The sequence below is a fragment of the Centroberyx affinis genome, unplaced genomic scaffold (assembly GCF_046629955.1).
Source record: "Centroberyx affinis isolate AG114_WGS23_722 - 3 ecotype Tasmania unplaced genomic scaffold, CSIRO-AGI_Caff_v1 ptg000428l_1, whole genome shotgun sequence".
NCBI classification, from domain to species: domain Eukaryota; kingdom Metazoa; phylum Chordata; class Actinopteri; order Beryciformes; family Berycidae; genus Centroberyx; species Centroberyx affinis.
The window spans coordinates 299,249-315,274 of record NW_027279092.1 but is presented as its reverse complement, the minus strand read 5'-3'; the positions used below and the strand labels follow the sequence as shown (position 1 = coordinate 315,274).

General features: G+C 42.2%; 1 protein-coding gene across 1 annotated transcript in view; it reads left to right on the top strand.

The window, feature by feature from the left end:
- Positions 1-376: 376 nt before the first annotated feature.
- Positions 377-16,026, top strand: part of LOC139642038 (low-density lipoprotein receptor-related protein 1-like) — an 88,217-nt gene continuing 72,567 nt past the window's right edge. Inside the window, exons 1-2 of the mRNA XM_071516734.1 lie at positions 377-507; positions 12,851-12,973. Of these exons, the coding sequence (XP_071372835.1) occupies positions 435-507; positions 12,851-12,973 (196 nt within the window). The 5' untranslated portion in view covers positions 377-434. The remainder of the gene's footprint in view (positions 508-12,850; positions 12,974-16,026) is intronic.

The window sequence follows — 16,026 nt, the reverse complement described above, 5'->3', positions numbered from 1 at the left end:
GCGCTCCGAGGGAAAACGCTTTTACTTTTTAATTTTTTTTTAGTTTGGCATGGAATAATTTGAACAGCGCCGTTAGTTCCTAGCAGTGGACGGATTCTGGTGGCATGGTGTGGTGAAATCTAAACCTCAGTATAGAGATATAGGGGTTACACTGTGCATCATGTTTGAATGCCGATAATCAATTAGAAATATACATGACTGTGCAGCTGCACTGCCTATAGCCTCGCCAGGCTGTAGCGAGTCTCTTTTTGTTAGAGAAGCCCCATCCAAAGCGTTCAGTGTGCGGGACTGAGGGTGCAACTGAACGGACAATCGCACCGGGCCATTTGAGGGGTTCGGATGAGGTGGTTGATCGGTTTGTTTGGTTTTAGAAATTTAGCCAACTTTTCCTGTATTCCTTTCTAACAGCAGTGCCATCGGGCATTGCTCAGGAGATGGCGATGAGGTTGTTCTACCTGGGATTTATACTCTGCTGGGAGATCGTATCTCCTGCCGGAGCAATCGAAGGTAAGACCCTGTTATGTTATCTTGCATTGTGATAGTAAGGGAGCATGACCACTTTCTGCAAAGCATCTGTGTACAGGCCTACATTCACCAGAGTTGGAGCCAGCACAGCGAATAGGTTGTCTCCATAACACAGTATGCCAGACCAGGCTTCTCTGAGGGAGAGATCGATCGCGAAAAAAGCCTTTAATCTGAGAAAGTGCCGCACAAACAAGCACTGCGCTGATTATTTTAGCCTAAAATGTGTCTGCGTGTCCACAATGCTCATTTTTGACCAGACAGAATAGGCCTGCGAGGATGGCAGGCAGTGGGCTTATTCACACTTGGAATATTCAGCAGGTAAAAAGGCAATCGCAACATTTGAATTAACGGCCCATTTCCACAAAAAGACATCATCTCCAACTGACTGCGACAAAACGGCAATATCCCCGCTCTGTTATCCAAGAAAAACCCAATTCCCCATGTATATTTTGTGTATGGCCACAGTTCGATGCTGAGCACACCATTCAAACGAAATAGCCTCCTGGTTTTGTTCAAAAAATCTGAGCAGCAAGCTTAAGTTTCGGATCAAACCTGTGGAAGCCACTGGTCGGATCAGTTTTCGTGTTTGTTTTGAGTTACTTTGCGCATATGGAAACAACAGTTGTGTTGCTTGTGAAGGTAGTCTTAATGGCGCGGCTTGTCCCGACGTGCAGCGTCGGTAGCTGAAAATCAGAATTTATCAAACGGGCCCCAGTGACAGCCAGGTAGCCTACTGTCTGATAAGGAAATGAATTGATAGTCGTGCAATTACCCTCTTAAGTGTCAGACGCAAATGGGGCTCCTTAATCCCTGATAATAATAATGAGATATTCTAAAGAGCATCCTTCCTCCTCTATGCTGACCTGTTGAGCGAATAGCTTGCTTTTTTCCCTTTTTTTTTGAACACTTGGCGAGAATGACGAAAATACTAAATAACAAATTAATTAGCAATTTTTGTCACAAGCTTGATTTACCATATTCTTTTAAGGTTGTACTTAAATGAACACCATTTTCAATTGGGTTTGCTTATAATGGATAAACTCAACCACCATGCTCTTTTGTAAGCCTACAGTACATTTTGAATTGTACATATTGTCATAGTTCTGGACTAAAAAAAAAATCCAAAAGGTTTGTGATGTGTCACAGACTCATGAAGTCATGCCTTAGTGTGGATGTCCTCTGTCCTCCAGTTGTTGCCTTGGCTCTTTGGATAGATACAGTATTTGGAGCAGAAATCTGACAGTTCCTTCCACACTCACAATCCATGTTTGCTTTTGAGCCAAAGTGAAAAGTAACACATTAATACCGTCATTGAGCCAGCTGACATTATCAGTGCTTTTTTTTTTTTAAAAATCTTTCTTTTTTTTGTTATTTTCCCTGTCTGGTTCGAAAGACTTTGCGGTATCTGAGCTTCCCAGAATTTGATGTAGGCTATTCGGAGTGAAAGGAATAGCTGAGGTTACAGGAGTCAGCAAGCTCCTCCCACCTCCTCCATAAGTATGTAACATCTGGACACAGGAAGACCATTAATCCAACGTGGATGTGACTGCAGGGGGGAGGGACCAGCTGAAGGGGTGGGGGTGGGTGGGTGGGTGAAACTAAATAAACTTCACCAACTGAGAATCAGTTCTGGAGGCTCTCCCTGAGATTGACACATGGGGTTACATCATGGATAACCACTGGTGGAAATGATATGTGTCTTATGTCATGGCTGAGTGTTGATCCGCCAGCTCTCCAATGGCTGCACTGGTCTAAAAGGGTGGAAATGGTCAAGTGAGCGGACTCAAACCCCAAGGTCAGCTGCTTGAGCTGGATTTGTCTGGATCACCGCTGGGCCACAGCATGAACTTGGGATTGAGAAAGGATTGGAGAGAGACCAAGGTCAGAATACCGTACCATGCTCCAGGAAAATCCATAGTAGATAGTTTAGCCCTTTATTTCTACTGATCTTTGGTATTGGTTTATGTTTATTATTTCGGCACTTAAAGATGTGATCCTTTAGACTGACAAAATCCAGTACCATGACCTGATACCCATCAAGTATCCAGTTGTGATGACATTTGACAATCAGTGCATCCAGGATAATATGAGGGAATATGAATAAACATATGAAGAGCTTCATTCCAAATTAGGTAGGCCTATTCACAATTTGAAATCATGCTTGCTTGCTCCTAACGAATGATTGGTGGCATGAAATTAAAGAAGATTATGGGTTACTATTGAAGTTATAAGTCATGTTAAGACCTTTGCTGACAAAATAGCTGTATTTTTTTAGGATAGAATTATCTGTGTTTTTCAAATATTGACTGAATTTCAGACCCCTTAAGTGAAAGCTTTTATATTTAAATACAGCAAAATAAGAAGTTTAATATTAGCACATCCATACTGCATTACCTTATGACCACTGAGCTGACATACAGGACCACAACAGTCTTTAGAAGCAGCAGAATCCTGTCGGTGAAATGCGGAGATGTGGGTCAGAGGCTAAAGAGGTTGAATTCCTGAGGAGCCTTCACTCTGTTTGCCTGACCTTTTAATGGGGACCTGGCTTTACCTTTTCCTCAGAACTGTCACTGGAAACATCTGCTGGAAAAATTCAGCATCCTTCATACAAATTCAACAGATAATAGAACTTGGATTGCTCCCCCCCAGCTTTCCCACTTGGGGGAAAGGTTATTGTAGTACTGCACTGCTGAAGCTGTCTGCTGTCGACTGCACTCCATCAGGTGACACAGATCTTCCCCCTAAAATGGTTCTCTACAATGAGTTTTCTGACATGGAAAAAAAACCTAAGATAAACATGAATAAAATATTTGGAATGAAATATAGCTGAAATGTCCTACTTTTTATGCAGTGGGTTACAGACATGTCTCATTTTTCAGAAGCATTCTTTGGCTTCAGAGTGAAATTTTAGTGCAAGCTTCTGGACCGCTGTTTTGCATTTTGGTCTTAACCTATAGGGAAAAAAAGATGTAAGATGATAATAGCAGGCAGTGGGATTCTTGATCGCAGATGCAGAAGATCCCGTTTTTCACCCTCCCTCTTCCTGCACTGCATTGTAGATTCAAGTCTGACTAGAAGCTAAAACCAGATTAACATAAATGTCTTCTGTGTTGTTCCGCACATATGAAGGCGTAAGACCACAGATGAAAGAGTGTTTGTTGATTGTGAATAGCAGGGGTGTACTGTAATTGGTGTTTTCTGCTAGCTACATCACTATTTACCCTATTTAGCTCCTAAGACCCAAAAAGGAGTGGATTGGCTTATTGAACAAAATAGGGAGTGTGGGTGTGTGTTAATGCAGCGCTGTAAGATGCCTTGGCTTTCTGCAGGTGATAAAATCTGTGGTTCTTTCTCTCTCTCTGGTAGAATGATGGCTGCCTAAATCATTTCCTGCCAGTTATATGATGTTGGCTCGTTCAACTTGAGTTTGTTTGAGCGTGCTACACATGAAAGCATAAACCCCAAACACATCTTCATCTTGGGACATGGAGAATAGATCTGTTTTCCATGCATTTCATAGGAAGAGTAAACAGAGTTGTTCAAATGTTGCAACGGGTTGCAACGTTTGCCTGACACCTGGCACAGCTGTGTGAATACTGGCTTTGTGACTTCTGTTTTACTTCTACATCACTGATGGTGAACTCCTCACCTGATGCCTCAGGCTGACCACCAAGCCTGTCAGGTCTCTAGTGACTTTCAGCTGCTTTTCCTCGTGTGTCAGTCTCGGTTCCACCACCGGCTCACGCTCGCCTGTACCTCAGATGTTGCCAGGCTGGCTTTGTGCTTGACTGGAGAATCGATTGAACACAAGGCCCCTTGGTGGCTTTCACACCTGGCCAGACGAGAGGATCTGATGTATGGAGATAAGATTCCAATTTCATGGACTGCTGCCATGTGTCAAACCTGTCAGCTTTTATCAAATCCACAGTCATTGCCCTCAGTCATTGGAAGGCGGCTTTACATGTAACACACACATTTATTCACTCATGTCAGTAACTGTTTCATGGCAAACATATGGGCAGAATTCAGTGTACAGTATATCCCTCTAAATCTGCTGATGTCACGAAGAGACTGTAGGATTTTTATTAGGTCCTTGTTGAATTGTGCATGTCTGAAATGCCACTGATAGTTATCTAAGTTATCTAGTCCATCTGAGGTCCATTTAGTAAAATGAGTCCGACACAACATTGCGTGACAAACACTGTTCAAAAAGACACACCAATGGATGCAGTCTTGAATAATCATTCAAAATGATCAGTCAACACATAAATCTAACCAACTAAGTTAACTTTATTTTTTAGCTAATTTCAGTTGTCATGTGTAAACTTCAGTAATACTCAAAACCACATTATAACCTGCTACCCTAAACTCATCTTGCATGTTGGTTAACTTTAAAACAACTCAAAACCAACACAAAATAAAACCAATTGAAATGATTGACATACGCTCATGCGATATAGGACATTTTGTGGTCAGCGGAAAAAAGCGTCTAAGTAAATTTAAACAATCCTTGCCAGTGTACAAAACTTATAGTAGGCCTACCTCATCAAATGCAGCATCATGAAATAAGATGGCCCCATCCTGCAAAACTTGGACTACCACCGTAATTACAATCTGCATACAATAAATAACTCCTCACCTAGGTAAATGTTGATACAACAAAATAATACGTACACATACAGTTATTAAAAACGTAATTAGTAAGATTAGTAACTACTAAAGCACACTTTATCGTCACATCTACACACTTTTTATGGAACTTATTTACAATAATTCCATTTTAATAAATGACATTATCATGACATTTTGTTGTTCTCTAGTATGCCCAAAGTATCAGTCTCATCACTCAACAGTCATGATGTTATCCAACATCTTTCTACCCAAAACCCGTTGTTGTCTCAGTAAGTGGTGTTGTGTTGCTGAAAGATTAGAGGTGTTGTCTGTATCCATGACTGTCACAGAAAATCACATACACTTGTTACATTGTTTGTCAAGACGCTTACCGTTGGCAAACATGTAACTAGCTCTAAGCTAGTTGTCACTTGTTAAAAATGAAATATCTCACATTTAGGGCTGGGTATCGTTTACAAAATTAGGATACCAGTACAAATACCAGTACCCTTAAAGTGATACCGATACCAATAGAGTACTTCATTCGATACCTTTTTTTTAACATTTTGGTGGCATCTCGGCATGCTGAACTTCCAACTCCGTCACATACACCGCGCTCGACTTCACCATCACAGACTGTATGGGTTGTAGCTGCTGCGGTAGTGGGCCAATCACATGTCGCATTAAATCGAAGAACGCTTGCGGTGATTGGCTGCGAGCAAAACCATACAAATAATAATCGAATGCAGGTATCGTTTGACTGGAGAAGTTTCAATACTACTTGGTACTGGGTTATTTCGGTCGATACCTTAAAGGTATCGAGTACCGATACCCAGCCCTATCTACTTATATTTGAACATGACATATCTTTAATCTATTTGTAGCCTAAACCCTGAGTGTGAAGTTCCTCCTCCAATTCCTGTAAACCCTGAGTTTGAAGTTCCTCCTTCAGTTACTGTATAAAAAGTCCTTACTGCATGTGACCAGTCACCAGTTGGATGTACTCTGTGCTTCTCTTCAACAATACTATCAAGACTGAAGGGTGTGTGTAGTGTTTGACTTGAACTGTGGTTGCCAAGCTAAGATAAGACTCAAGTAACCTCAGAGAGAGAATTCCCTTTCCATTATGAAATTCTGCTATTTGTGGGGAAATTGTTAAAACATTGTTGAGAAAAGTACTTTATGTATTCTCATTTAATATACAAAACTGCTCATCAGTGTTACTATAAGCAAGCGGTAAATCATCCTGATGAGAATGCACTGCTGGGACTCTAGTGTCCGCTGCCTTATTAGACGGTCTAAAGAACATTCATGTGAAGTAAGACCTTTTGTGTTTCACAAAGTGAAGATCTAGGGCTTCACCACTGAACAAAGAGGTCATCTGTTAAGATGTGAAGTGGATGACAACTCATTTGTGCATTGTTTATGATTCATTCCTGGCAATTATTGAGCCACACACATTCCTCCCTCCTGCCTCTTTTAGAGTGAACCTAATGAGGGATTCATAGAGATCCACTCTCATTAAATCATATAAACATTTCATCCTTCAACTAAAATAAATCGTCTTGTTTAGTGGCATACTGTATTCATACCTTATTCTTACAGTTTTAGTTATTTTCTGTGAGCTTCAGAGGATAGAAGCAAGCCAGAGAGGATTTACAGCCATCTCAGTTTGCAATGAATGCCTCAATTTATGTGGTCCAGCCTTCATTTTGTGGCTCCCATATTCTGTTTTCATAACAGCTGAATCTGGGTTGACTTTTCCTCTATGGGTGCACAGAGCTGTGCTATGCTGAGACTGCAGAGTGGGTGTAGAGGAACTCTCCTTAGTCAGTCCATGAGCGTATTTACATTTATCTTTCTGTCCATCAATCTCACTTGCTCAATCTGCTTCTTTCTGTGTCTTTATTGTGTCCGTGGTTGCGGCCTGTGACGTCCTGCAGAGCCTCATCGGGTTACCTCCGAGGTCAACGCTGCACCCCTTTGTTGTGCCGTGACACAAAAAGGCTTTTGGGGCATGAGGGAGGCTACTAACACAAAGTTCAACTGTTGTTTATGCATGTTCAACCTCTTTGAAAATGACTGTTGAGGATTATAACTTGAATAGCCTATGGATATTGTGTGTGCACAGTAAGCCGGTTAAGTGCGCCAGTACTGGGCAGTGGCTTGGCTTGCACAAAGCTAAGTGGTTGTTTCCATTGGATGGGCACTGCACAGTGCTGCCATTGAAGAAGTTGATTCAACGGCCACAGCAGTGGCCAGGCCAGGACGCAGCATTGGACATTGGCTTATATTGTGCATGTCAAGTGTTTAGCTACTGTTTTTGATGTTTGAGCTTATGACACTCTTTTCCACTCTCGCATATGGGAATACTTTGGGCTTTCTACCCTGTTATACTCTAGAATTCCCCTTTTCACATCTAAAGTGCTCTGACTCTGTGGTTCAAAAAAAGTCCTTCCGTCTGAATAATTAATGCACCACAAAAATCCAGGAATAACAACGAGTTCCTCTGCCCTCATTCTCTTCCCCGTGGTCCTTGTTTGGTTTTAATTGTTACTTACAAAGCACGGATTCTTGCTTTGAAATCTCGCTAAACTGAGCACAGAGAAATCACTTCAAACTTGACCTCAGGGGTCTAATTACATACTGTGGTCGGTTTGCTTTTTTTCAGTGGATGAAACACTCTGGAAGACCCGAGTTCCACAATGGAGGACCGGGCAGGGGAGAAGTGATGGGTGATGAGAAACAGCCCTGGTTTTACTCTCGAGCAATAGTTCTTTCCACCTTCCTGTCACCCTGTCGTACACACCAAGACCCAGAGTCCCATTTATTTATTCAAGTCATTTCAGATTCCCATTTGTACTCTTATCTTTTAACAGCATTTAATAGAATCCATGCTCTATCGCTCGGCCTGGAAATTATTCACGAGGGGATGGGATTGGTTGAACACTACGATGAGCTCAGTGTTAGAGGCATGCTTGTGAAACAAAAGTAGTTTTCACATTTCAATTTGCTTGGCGAACATTTCAGCTGAGTCAATGTTCTATATGGACAGTCATTTTCGTTGTGGCGTGTTATGTTAAACAAAGGCAAACTTGTAACATGGAATAGTTATGACAGCCAAATAGAGATGCTCTTTGTGTAGGTAAAACCCTTTAAATCGGGGGCAGCATGAAGTCGCTGTTCTCGTACACTTTGCGTATATATCAATGCCAGTCCCCCCGGCACAGGGAAACAAACATTTCCAAACCAAAGCCATTACGTTTCTTCAAAATCTAGCTGCTCTTCTTTAAAAGAGTGTCTTTTTGAGGCGAAGCTATACACATGAAATCAATTAGAAGGTGCTGGAATGTGCTGCGTGGGTCTGGAGTTGATTTGTAGAGCAGCGATGGCCATATTGAGAGAGACAGTTTGGGGGGAAAAGTGGGTCAGTGTTGTGTCCCAGCTGGTGATGGTGTCTGGAGGCCTCCATCACTTGGCTGCTGATGAAGAATTGGTGACACAACACCACTCACTCACCATCCCATCCTGTCCCATCCCACAGGGTTTCCGTGGGCCTTGAAGATTCTTGAATGTTTACGGATTGGATAAAAATAAAATAAGGGCATATATGTTTTTTGAAAAAGAACGGATGACTTTGAAAGTACTTTTTCATTAGCTGCTCGGAGGTGCCGCGCTGTGTGTGTGCGTTTGTTCGTTCGTGTGTAATGCTTTTTGTAATGCACAGTGCTTAGGGGAATTACAGTATGCACTGTTTATGCGGCACAGAGTCCCAGAGCCCTGCATGAGGGAAATGCAGTGTGCGCTCGTAAACCAGGCAGTACGGTAGGAGTCTAACAAGAATCAGTGCTGCAGGCTGCTGCACTGTGCATCCACATACCACGAAGTAGCTTTGTGATTTCAACGCATGAATTAAATATTTTGTTCAGTGATACTGTTACAGCAACACTGTGCTACCACAGCAATTTGATGTTAACAAGTGGAGTTTTTAAAGTCAGTGTCGTGTCACTCACTCCAGTCATGCATACCCAAGATAACAAGAACACTTCTTAAAATATAGCAATCAGATTAATCAATATGTGTCAGCTCTCTAGTCCTCTCTCCATCTTGGCATCAACACTTAACACCCCGAGGAATACGCTATGATGGCTGTTTTCGTTGATATAGCAGCAGTGTTCAGTTAGAAAATTAATGATTTCACCTTGATTTCTTGACTTAACAAGATCATGACTAAAAAATGAGGCCTCTGCGATATCTAATTTTGACCAATGTCATGTCTTACCCCAAAACACGGCTTTTTTAAATCCTTGAATTTCACAAAACAAAACCTTGCAAGTCCTTGCATTTGATGTCCAGGTGAGTGTGGGAACCCTGATCCCACGTCTCATGGACAAATATTCTGGACTTTTTTTTATTTTTTTTTTGACAGAGGGCCGGCCTGCAAGCATTCCTCAGGTTCCAGTTGCCTCAGCATTCATATTTAATGCCTTTACACTATCACTCTCCCCTAAAGGTATTTTAAATGAAATACTCTGCCAGTACTACATGCAGCAACTTCATCAAAGAGTGACAGGAACAGGCGTTTTGATGTTGCTGAAAATCCCTGCGGAAGAGAGCCGGCTTAAAAACATCCTCAGTGTTTTCTACAAGTGAAGTAAAGATTCGGGGAGATGGGGTTCGGAAATAAAACCACGGCTTCCTGTGGAGCCTTTATAGGTTTTCATCACTGATTAATGGGGAAAAATTTGAAACTCTTGAGGGTTTGAACTAAGACCATGGAAGTTAGTTTCAGGTTCTGATCTCATCTTCATCACTAATTAGATGTGTTTTTTGCTCTAATAGATACCCAAAGGATGGTTGTTTATCTCAGGATATCTCAAAGTGGAGAAGGCAGTTTTTCACATTCGAGTCCTCCGATAAACCTCACTGATCTTTCTTTTAAAAAGTTGATCATAAGCAACAGAAGGTGACGTTATTCCATTTTAAAAACGCAGTATTCTTGCTGTTTTGTGGATGAAAAGATTTGAAATGTGGAGGGATTCCTGCCGTTTAGTCATAGCAGTGTGATCAAGTTGCTATTCAGCTTCTGCGGGAAGTACTTAAGTTGGAATGGCAGTACCAGGAGGGAACTCTGTTGGAGACGAAGACATTGGGCTCATAGGGGTTGTAAGTAGAATTTGTACCCTGATTTAATGGGATTGGTGTGTGCTGCTGGGCCTATCCCAGGAGACCAAATAAAGGCCTTCTTCATTCCCTTTTGTAGGTGAAAGGACTCAAATGGTTAACATCCCAGCCTGATTTGGACCCTCCAAAAATTGTCAGCATTTTGGCAGTAGCTTTGGAAAAAAAGCAACTTTGCAGACTGAATTAACAATTCACATCTCTGTTTGAGATATTTCAGTGGGCTTTGAAAGGGGACTGCTGAGGGGGGAAGGTTGCCAGTCCTTCCCCCAACCTCCAACCCCTCCTCAGCCACAACCTCCAATTAGGCTCAGAGGTTCTCCCCTCTGCGGTCACTCCATGCTGGTGTGTAAAGCGATGATAAAATTAGAACCCACAATGTTTTATTTCCAGTTTTATGCCCACTCATAGGGAACAACTGGCTCAACGCAGCCGCTTCACACAGGGACCAGAGAGACCAAGGGAATGCCCACACATAGCAGCCTGTTGCAGGTTTCAATACTTTCACTCATTTCAGCTCGTGGGTAGGTCAATGTGTGGCTGTTGGTGTGGCTGTGTTAGTTGTTTAGGCAGATTAAATGGCAACATACAAGCACAAGCAAATCCAGTGTGTTTACCGCCATACAAAATGTACCAGGACATTGGTAAGCTGAAAGGAAGCAAAACTAACAAGTTGGCCTCAGGCCATGGCTAGCCTCCCTCTCATTCCTTCACTCCCAGGGATTGGGTGTGTGCATGTCATCTAAATTGATTCAGTCACTGGCCTCTATCCATTCTTCTGCAGCTCCCTCTCTCTCCCTCATGTCTCTAATTTTACCCCCTGCCAGGGCCTTGCGAAGTTTAATATGGACTCTCCACTTTGGTGTCTCACGCTCTTGTACCAAACTGTGTTCAAACATTACCTTTTTGAATTGGCTGAATTCGCTTTGTAAGGCTCGCCCGTGCCATTGTGTGAAGAGAGGGACTGAGCAGTAGCTCTGCATTTTAAAATCCTGCTCTCTGTCTCTTAATCTCCTCAAATATCAAGGTGTTGTTAGTATAATAGGAATGCTGTGATCTGATCTCGGCAACCCTTCAGCTTCTAATTGTATTTATAAAAACATGACACTCAGGAGTCATAGTGTTTGACTCACCCATACACTTTGACTGTCAGACGAAAAGGCTAGGGTCTAAATCCCTTAGTCTGACACTTTACAGGAACGTGACCGCAATGATACACTAGCCTCATGCTCTCTTGTGATTTCAGTCACATCCCAGCCCCCTTGCGGTGCTCACCCTCCCTTCCCCCAAACACCTCTCTGCCTGCCAAGTACGGAGGGAGGCAAGTCATCCAGGGCAAGAGAGGGCTCAGTCCCTGCAGAGAATCACAATGAGACCTTCGGCGCTGTCCTTTCCAGAACATTGCTGCACACTAGTACAGTAACAACAACCTCCTGGCTGAAAGAGCCCATATGGTCTTTTTCACAAAACGTTTAACCACTGGTTTAAAAGGAAACGGTTCCCTTATATTTATTTGGCAACCCACCTTCATTCTCCCTTATGCTGAGAGAGAGTGTTTTCATACAGTATCTTATGACACAAGAATTTAATAATTGCTTTGCGGTTTGTACTACAATTTTAATTATTTTCAGTTTAATTTTAATTGGGCTATTTTAGAGCAAGATTATGTTATTAACAATCTTGAAATTGTACCCTCCGTTTACCATTGCATACTAATTCTTTTAGTATTTTTCAGCAAATTGTTCACAAACTTAAGACAGTTTTTTCAAGAAGTAACAAACTCACTGTTGGCAGAAGTTGTAGATAGAAGTCCATTTGTCCAGCGTTTCTCTGACTGTGAGTGTGTTTCTCTGAGTTAAAGCATGTCGGCAGTGCCAGACAGCCAATGGGTCATGAGCGTTACTGTGGTGCTGCTTCCCTGTGGTACACCTCAACAATCTCTGCTGACTTACTGCCCAGAACTACCAAGCCCGGCAGTTTCCCATGGGTCAGACAGTGATTGAATGCCCAGTTATGTCTTTGCCCTGACACATGAAAGGGCTTCTGTGGTAAAATTTGAAAAAACACCTTCAGAGTAATAAAAAGCAGAAAGGGTTGAGATGTCTGTAAGAAGAGAGGAAACAACAAACAAACTGAAGTTAAAGAGGCCACTGTTGGTAGTAAACTTGTAGCGGAATTTTTTTTCAGAACAGGCTGCCCCTGGGGCCTTTTGATACAAAAACATCGTTGTGAACTTGGGTTGACCCTTGCATGTTGCTTTGCCCTGCTGGGCTAAAATTTATCCTCCTTTGAGCTGGAAAATTCCAGTCCAGATCCTGGATAGTACAGACTGGTTGCTGAAAAGTCTTTAAAAAAAAAAAAAAAAGTAGTTGTGTAATGTATGAGCTAATAGTCACTTCTGTTCACTGCTGTATTTTAGATGCGGCGTTAAAGAGCTGCTTTCCTTTTGAATGGTATTTGTGCGTCAAAAGCAGTTCCAGTCACAATAGCTTTTCTTGATGACACATCATCTTTCATCTGCTTTTTTCAGCTCCCAAGACCTGCAGCCCTAAGCAGTTTGTATGTAAGGACCAGGTGACCTGTATCTCCAAAGGCTGGCGCTGCGATGGGGAGAAGGACTGTCCAGATGGCTCAGACGAGTCACCAGATATCTGTAAGTATGCCTGAAATAAAACTTGCTCTCAGCAGGCTCATGTCCTCGAGTCGCCTGTTCTTTTCAAGCTGTTGCTTTGGGGCGATGGGGGTTAGAACTGTTTTTACCAAACTTCCTTTCCCTCAGATTGCTGTTTTTGCATTTCAGCTTTCTTTTTAAGACTGAATGTTTTTTTTTCTTGTTTTCTTTTTCGTCTTTATCTCTCTATCTCTTTATTCTTGATATTGATGCGGTATGTGATACCCTCAGACTCACTGTTCAGTTTGGCTTTAAAGAGACAATGGCACAATGTTCAGACAGTTTAATTTGGGCCTGAGTAAGTGGTTAGGTTATGCCCTTTCTCTGAAGGACACAGGCTCACACTGTGTGCCGTGGCTGCTCTGCTGAATTATAGCTCTAATTATGCAGCCATGTTTAGTCTGGATGTTCAGGGATGTGTCTGCTCTTGTCTGAACTCTTGTGGGATCTCTGCAGTCCCTGAGAGGCTTGTCCCAGCCGCTCACATCTGCCAACCTCCTCCATCCTGCCATAGCATCCAAAAACTCTCCCTGGTAAAAGCCTTTTTGCTCCGTTTATGTGGAGGCGCTAATGGCGATTTTAGTGTCTGCATGTGCCACACCTTACATCTGTCATGCCACAAGCATTCTCACAATAGTCTGGCACGCAGAGACAAGCAGCTGACACCCGACATTAAGGGTCTTGTTATTGCGGGTGAAAACACCATTAAGTATTAGCACATGGGACCAGGGATTTGGTATGTGTGAAATAGCTGAGGGTAACACATTTTGTTAGGATGCTGTGTTCATAGACACATAAAACATTAACTGTAGGTGTTGAAATGGAGAAAGTTACATTTATTTGGATTCCTCTCCCACAGACGGGTCAAGCATTCTCCTCTACGCTCACAGTGTTTTGCTGGATCCCTTTTCTCTGTACAGATATCCAATCTTTGAAATGATTTGGTCTGAGGGTGAACTGTCAAACTTTTTCTGGTTCAGAGCTAAAATGTGTTGTTTGAAGATAAACCAAAAAAAGGCAGTTGAATGGCAAAGTTCTCTCCTCTGTTTACTCCCTCACTCTCCTGTGTGTTGACTTCTATTTATGAGTTTACACAAATTTTAAGAGGTTTACTGCTAAATTTACTCTTTATTTGTAAATTGTGCTGTACAAATAACTAAAACAAATTGAGAAATTATCAGTAGAGGAAAAACATTTATCACTTTTTGTTAAGTAAATATTAAATGATAGTAATCACAGATCAGTGGAGAAAATTCACGTAAGTGTGACATACATAATTCAAGCTGTGGCTACTCAATTTCTGCCTTTTTTCTACGAAGCAATTGAACTGAGTGAAATTTCCATAGCACTTATGTAATTTGGCGACACAGACAATGGTGTGATTCATCTTGTCCAAGAAAACTGCATGGAGAGCAGTGTTTCACCAGAACATCAAGATCTGTTCTGCTCAATTACCCGCTTCCCATGGGCTGTACTCTGGCTGTCGCTTTACCTTTAGTTAAGGCGCCGCACCATTCATGTAAGCTTTCGAGGCAATCATAATAAATATCTGTTACTGCAATTTATGCACTTTTACTCTGTATAGCACAATATGTATGCAGTCTAACAAGCTCAGTCAAAGGCGAGGTGCCTTTTAAGTATCACAATGAAAGACAGAGCAGACTGTGATTTTATCCACAGTCCTTTAGTTGATCCGTCCATTAAATGTGAGTAGTGTTTGGAATGGAGGGCTGGAGATAAAGCTACAGACTGAATGGGCCCGAGCCAGAAATGGATGAGAGAGACAGGGGAGTTTGGAGTTTGGAGGAGTATCCGTCTGAAGGTTATTAAAAACCCCGCTCTGACTCGGAGGAATGGAAAACCCTGCGTCTTTTTATCCTTGCTTTTCCATTCAGGGTGTTAAGCAGTTTGCAGGTCATCAGCCGCAGCTTCTCCCCTGCTGGAGAGCAACAGCATGAGAGGCAGTCTGACCAGCGGGCTATAAACAAGGCTGCTTACAACAGGCTTGGTATGGAGATAGCAGATAATAAAGCAGGCCAAACCACTGAAATCTGGATCAGTTGAAGAATTTCTTATAAACCTATACATTTACTGCCCTGTGTTGATGTATTTATTTTTATTTTGAGAGTTCAAGGATGTGTTTGTTTGCCGGTCTGTTTTATCACCTGCGAAGGTTGAAAGTCGGCCACTTAGCCCGCAGTCCTTCTTTCTGTTTCGATTCTGGTGTCTTAAAGTCAGAGGATACAAACAAAATTCCCTGCTCTCTAGAGTTTTGTTTAGACATGCCCCCTGACCACAGTCTAGTTGTGTGTGTTAATGTTGATGGGAATCAGAGTGGTGCATGCTACTATAATTACAACATTATCTCCAGTTCAAGTTAATTACTAACCAGGGGCTTGGGCTCCAAAGTATGCTCAGCCAGATTTCACAAGGCAAAGACATTTTCCTCTTATTTTCTCTTCCTTTCTTCTCCTACATTCTTCCTCTTCCTCCCCTGGCTGTTGGCTGTGACTCTACCTCAGTGCAGGATCGTCCTGCAGTCTGGCCCTCCTGTAAATCAGAGATTGTGACAGTGCAGGCAGCCAACATGGAGCTTAGTTATTTCTTTAAGTAGGTCAATATATCATTTTAAAAGGGCACTTGTTGTGAAGAGTAAAAAATAAAAATAAACAGGAACTCACCCTTCCCACTTGTCTGCACCATGCCACTCATCTTCAACCTCAGGTCTTATGATGAAAGCCACAACCACACAACAACTAGTTAGCAAACGCGGATTTGACTACAATCCTGCTTCATTTAGGTAAATGCCACCTGTTTACTTTATGATTGTCATAAATTCACCTGCTGTCAGAGAGGTGAGTGTCGTAAATGTGTGTGGCTTTGTCTAGTGAGGATCTTTGCTTTGATCCACACCGTTGGTACCTATGCAGGAAGAAAGTGTACTCTTCAGTATCGTGCTGTCTGGAGGTCTAATTGCCTGTCGTTCCCAAACCATTCATCTGGGCTGTAATTATGTGGAGGAGGTAAAGACAGAC